Source organism: Physeter macrocephalus, chromosome 14 (genome assembly GCF_002837175.3).
Source record: "Physeter macrocephalus isolate SW-GA chromosome 14, ASM283717v5, whole genome shotgun sequence".
NCBI lineage: Eukaryota > Metazoa > Chordata > Mammalia > Artiodactyla > Physeteridae > Physeter > Physeter macrocephalus.
This window is the reverse complement of record NC_041227.1, coordinates 69565561-69571468: the sequence shown is the minus strand read 5'-3', so window position 1 is coordinate 69571468 and position 5908 is coordinate 69565561. Positions and strand designations below refer to the sequence as shown.

The 5908-nt window shown below is 52.9% G+C and overlaps 1 protein-coding gene across 1 annotated transcript; it reads right to left on the bottom strand.

The window, feature by feature from the left end:
* Positions 1 to 3347: 3347 nt before the first annotated feature.
* On the bottom strand, positions 3348 to 5478 carry LOC129392713 (uncharacterized). The gene is made up of 2 exons (XM_055089750.1): positions 5441 to 5478; positions 3348 to 4247 (listed from the first exon to the last, which is right to left on the bottom strand). The coding sequence occupies exons 1-2, from the start codon at positions 5476 to 5478 to the stop codon at positions 3656 to 3658; spliced, it is 630 nt and encodes a 209-aa protein (XP_054945725.1). The 3' UTR covers positions 3348 to 3655.
* Between the last annotated feature and the right edge of the window lie 430 nt (positions 5479 to 5908).

Sequence of the window (5908 nt, the reverse complement as noted above, 5' to 3'; positions counted from 1 at the left end):
GCGGAACGGGGCTTTACAGTGTTCAACCACACAAGGCCATGCCTGCCAAGCTGAGGAGCTTGGCGGTCACACCTTACTTTTCTGGTCCTGCCCTCATACGGTCCCAGGGAGGCTGCTAGCTATGGGTTAAGAGCAAAACTCTCTTTGATTTATGACCTGAGTCTGGACTGAACCTAGAGAAGGCATTTGGAATAAAAGATAAATTTCTCTCCCAGGCATCCGATATATCGTTTTGTGATTCTGTGGATGGGAGGTTAGGATGGGGCCATGATCATCAAAACGAGCTTGCCATCTTTCATTAGGTTTTTTCGGCTAACTGCAGAGAGGAGACCATTTGTCAGGTGAAAATTGAGACAGGAAGCAGGTATCAAGAAAGAAGACGCGTCGTACACATCTTGTTCTCTGCAAATAAAACACCTAGAAACTCTGGAAACCACTGGCTTGCCGGAGACCACATGTAAACCTCAGTTCACTTCAGTTCACATTTCTGGCTTGTGGGAGAGCTTCTCAACAGGCAAACAGATGCTTTTAAAGACTGGGGCTTAAAATATTTTTTGTCTTCCAGATGGCATTTCTGCCTTTTTGCCCAGATTAAGGGGTCTTTGCTCTGGGCTCTGGGAAGTGGGGAGGGTACCACCCGGCTCACAGGTAGCTCCTGTTCTCCTGAGCAAATGGAAGGACGGGTCCAAACAGAAGAGGAAAAGGCAGAGAAATGACCAGATCCTTTGAGGCTAATTTCTCCCACCAGCGGGATACAGATTCAGGGAGTCAGGATGCAAGCAGGCAGAACCCGAGTGTTTGTTCTTTAAGGAAATGTTCCCTATTTTTATGTGCCTTGGCAAACTCAGGGTGGAATGCAAGGGTTGCCATGGCAACATCCTTTTTTTTTTTTTTTTTAAACACAGATAGGTCATGTGGGACCCACGCACATTCTGGAAGCCATGGTTAATAGTTCCCATGCTAGGTCCTGTTTGGGGGCTCTGGGAGTGATGAGAGACAGCTTCTCTGGGAGGTCAAAGTGTCAGGGTCTGCACCCCTGGTCCCCCAAGCAAAGTGCCTCCCTGGTCACCACTCGTGTGGTCAGGGTTGGAGGCAAGAATGAGCCAAGCTCGGTTTGCCAGTGTCTCAGCCACCCCATAACAGACTCTTCAGTCTATTTGCTGGGAGGACGGAGTGAGCGTTGGGTTCCTCCCACTCAGTTCCTGCAAAGGTCGCTTCCAGCCAGGGCCACGTGGCACACCGTGGACATGGGGGACCAGGACTTCTAGAGTCTTCATCCATTAGCACAGTAACTCCCGTGGGGAAGGCACTGGCTGGCCTGGGGCCCTGGAGTAGCGCTGGTGTGGACAGAACTTGGGGGTGGAGCGGTGGGAAGTCAGCATTTTCAGCCCAACACCGTTGACAGACCGTCCAGGCAAAGCTGCCAAGCTACAGGATCTTTAGCGCCCAGAGTCTCCGGGGTGCCGTGAGCTCTGGGATGTTCCCACACACTCAGCTCCCGGCGCCATGTGTGAGGTTACCACGGCAGGAGGTTAACTTCTAGCCCATCAAAGAGAATTCTATGGCTTCTTTCTCACCCTCTCTCCCTAGCAACACCCACAAGGGATGCCTCCTCCTGGGTAGGATGGACTCGGTTCCACGGACTCACTGGGAGAGAGGAAAGTGGTCCTCTTTAGGGAGAGGATGCTGAGGACTTGGTGGGGAACAGGCTGCTGTTGGTGTCTCTTCAGGTTGCCGTTTAATTCACACCCTTGCACAGAGGCTAATTTCTCTTCCAGTGACGTCTAACCCTCACATCCCTCAAGGTCCCTGCTCCCCAGGAGGAGACAGAAGAACTTGCAGCCTTTAAAGAAGTACTCATTTTTTTGCCCTGAAGTCCAGCATCACCTGCAGCACTGCCCTCTCACAGGGCAGGGTCCTTTAAGAATCATGCCTGGGGTCTCTATCCAGTCTACTTGGGGTCTCTCACCCCCTTCCCCAGGAGGACATGGCCAAGTCATTCACGGGGTCCCTCCTACCTAAAGAGAGAGAACAAACTGCTTTGGGCAGCAACTAATGGTAAACTTGTCCTGTGTATCCGTATTCTGCATTTGGACCTGTTCTCGTGCTGAAGCCTGGTCCTGAGGGACCGAGGTGAGTCAGGTGAGAAGGGAGAGAGGAGAGATAGACAGATGGGAAGTGTCTAGCGGGGCCGGGCAGGCTAGAGGGACAGGCAGGCCATTGCCTTCCTTGGCCTGGATGTGTGGGACCCCAGGCATTTTCCCAGAGGGACTTGTAACCTCCCAGGCTCCCGGGAGCTTTTACACCTGCTCCCTCCCCCATACGACGGCTCAAACCCTAGTTTAATTTGTGCTCATCATGGATATTTGCAGTGGGGAAGTTGCTAGAGTTGCTCCCAGGCTGTTGCCCAAAGTGCTTGCGGAGGTGCTTTGGAAGAAGACCCCAAACTGAGACCTTGGATGCTCCAAGTCTGAGAAGATCAGAGGGAGAGAGCAGAGAGAGAGGGGAGGCTTGAGGAGGGATTCATAAACACACACCGCACCCCAAAACCACCCGGCTGCAGCAAGAGAGGAAAGATTCTGGCACCTCCATACTGAACGAAAAGGGAAAAGGGAGGGGGGAACAGCTTGTAGCTTTCAGACGCAATGGAAAGAAAGAAGAGCAAGACAATTCCAATCACGGAAATAAAGACCTGAGCTTGGAAACGTACGGAGGCAAGAATTACAGCGAAAGGTTATTGGCTAATCAGACGATGCCAGCTTGAATGAGTAGCGGCGGTGGATATGGCACCTAGGAAAAGTCAGGAAATCGCAAACTTGACACGGGGTTGGTGTCAGTTCCCTTCCCCAACAGAAGTATTTTACCTGTCGAGTTGGCTAAGCTTATTAACCTCTTTTTGTTTTCTTGTGAAAATGAGTCAGTTGCAGAATCTGACTGTCTGAAGATGTTACGTAAAATACAGCGGTTTGATCTTTCCAGCTTTCCGTTTGGGATGGTGTTTCTCTTTCTATCTGGGAAGACAGACTAAGAAAGCAAATTGGAAGATGAGAGAAAGGTGAGATGCACGAGGACCTTAACTTACAGAGGTCTCCCAGCATGGAGATGTGTTTGGACTCCATCACTCTGGACCACTGGGGCGTGGCTTGCAACACCTCCTCACCGCCAGCCTATGTCCCTCCCCATCCCCAAACTACCCACCCCAAAGAGGCAGGGATGTGTGTCGGAGGACAAGCTTCTATCAGCAGTAAAGCAATTAGGGACGATGGATGTCACACATGAAGAAACCCAATATACACGTCTGTCTGTGTGTCTATGTGATAGAGATGCCCACGGTTATGCTTCTTTTCTTTGTCTAAATGGCAGCACAGGCGGCAAAGCTGGGAGAAAGGCTCTCTGCAGATTCCAAAATGCTGGTGCGTGATGGGCTCTAGGAACAGAAAGCCAAGTGCCGACGGAAACCGAGAGCTCCCCAACTCTGCCAACAAGAGTCCTGTAGAAAAGGCAGTAGAACAGAAGCGAAGGGGGGGGCAACTTGCAGACCGCTGGGCGCTGCACCCCATTCGATGGCTTTCCCCTCATGCCTTGCCGGGGGGGCCTCCACTAGGTTGGGGAAGGAAGCCAGGGTAGGACGGGAAGCCCCCACTTCTGCAGCAACTCAGAAGTCAGCTTCTTGGCACTGAGGGTTGCCCTGGGGTGGGGGAGGGAGGGAGTCTCCAGTTGACCCCTGGGCTGAAAGGACGGGGTGCGGAGGCGATTGCGTGTTCCGCCTCTCTCTTGCTCCCTTACACCGCCAACCTGGATGGCCGTGGGAATTCCGAGATGAAAAGGAAAGCTTCTCTTTAGAGTTCCTACAGGCGGTCGAAGCGATCATCCGGAACTCCTGGCTATTTATTGCATTAGGAAACAAGACCCTTAAAGCATTGAAGACACAGCCCTTTTGTGTACCTGCCAAGGGGATGAAGTGGGTTTGCAACAACACGGGTTGCGCTGCAACCTTGGGTTCTTCGCTGCACCGTGCCGCGTCTGCACCGTCCGTATCTGCTTTTTTTGTGGAGGAAGAGGCTGCCCGCGGGGCAAGCACATGCGCGGGAGCCAGGAACGCAGCTGCTGGGGAGGCCGCTACTCCATGCCGCTCCGGAGGATCTGGTTGGCCGCGATCAGCATGACGCTTATGATGAAGGCCATGGCGAAGGCGCAGATGAGGCTCTTCCGGACGCAGGTCTGTCTGTTCTGCTTCTGGGAATGCACTGGAGTGGGGTGTAGGGCAGAGGGCAAGGAGGCACGGAGGGAAGGCAGGGAGGGAAGAGAGAAATGACACAGTGAGACAGATTTGCACTTCTTCCTCAACAAGCCCAGGGACCGGTCCACAGGAGGAAGACTGGTCACATCGAGTAAAGCATCTCTAGGTCAGCTCTCGGAAGAGACGGGGCATCCCTGCTCCTGGCAAATGGTATGAGGTGGCCGAACTTCAAAAATCGTGCCAGATGTGATGTTCAGAGTGAGGCGTAGGCTTCCAGATGCAATAGCGCTACAGCGATTTCGGAGCGAGGAAATACATCACATTTTCAGCGTGAGTCTCACTGAAGGCATCATCCAGGCCTGGCCGTGTCGTTTCTGCAGAAAGCCAGCCTCCCGTGTTTGAGGCAGCTGTTACAGACACAGCGAGGTTCGGATGCATCCCTACAGGACGGGCTGGAAGCCACTTACCTTTCCCAGGACTGTTCCTGGGTGGCTGCCAGTTGAAATGACTCTAAGGGACTTCTGGCGTTATGGCAGATACGCACAGCGGTGGTTCGAGAGCGGGGTCCCGGGGTAAGCTACATCACAGCACCAAGAACTTATTAAAAAGGCAGATTCTCAGGCCAGCCCCTGCTCCCCGCCGATCTGTTGAATGGGGGACTCTGGCCGGTGATCTTCCGAGTTTAACTAGGTGATTGTGGTGCCTGCTGAAATCTGGGTTGTGGAGACCACGTGAGCTGTGGATAGGACCCGCGTGAAGCAAGGAAGTGCAGAATCCTCTCAGGCTTTTCGGAGGCAGGGTGTCCCTGTCCCCGGATCCCGCGGCCCCAAGGGTCTGACCTTGGGTCCTGGGGCGGTGCTGTCTTAATCCTTTTGCTGGGCCAGGTCTTGAGTCACCGTTTTTATAAGGCCCACGAGAAACCATTAGTTGGTCTCGATCAGAAGGCGTTAACTAGTGGGTTACAAATATGGGCCAGAAATAGGGAAATGGAAATAACAAGAAAGGAAAAGCTTTGATGAAAGAACGGCTCTCTCCTCCAGGCATTGCTTCCCACGCCAGAATTTCTTTTCCTTCTCTTTCCTCTTTCTGTCTACCCCTCCTTCCCTGTCCGTCCTGGTCCCGCAGTAAGCTTTACACACAGTTTACCACTTAGCTTGTGGAAGAAATCCCTTCCCGGGAGGCTGGCGGGAGGCGACCTACACCAGGGCTACTCGCTGGACCAGCTGCCTCGGCGCCATCCGGGAGTTTGATATCAATGCGAATTCTCCCACCCCATCACAGAATGACTGAATCCAAATCTCTGGGGGTGGAGGCCAGGAATGTGTATTTTTAATAAGCTCTGCAGGTGATTAGGGGATCTCTGGGCCCCAGCCCCAGGGTTTTTGGTTCAGTACCTCTGGGTGGGGCCCAAGAATCTGATAGAGCTTGAGTTGCTGGGGGCAGGAGGGCTGTGTGCGCGTGTAGGTGTGTGTTAGGGACATCGGGGTGTGGGTACTGCAGAAACCCAAGGCCAGGACTGAAGAACATTGTCAGACGACCTTCCATTTTGCAAAGGGATCCTCTTCTGCTAGACACTCTACTGTACCTTTGCAAACAACCACCAGCGGAGGGAAAGTGGTTTTTCTTTAGGCCAAATTGAGTGAAAAAAGAAAGAAGTGTCATTTCCCT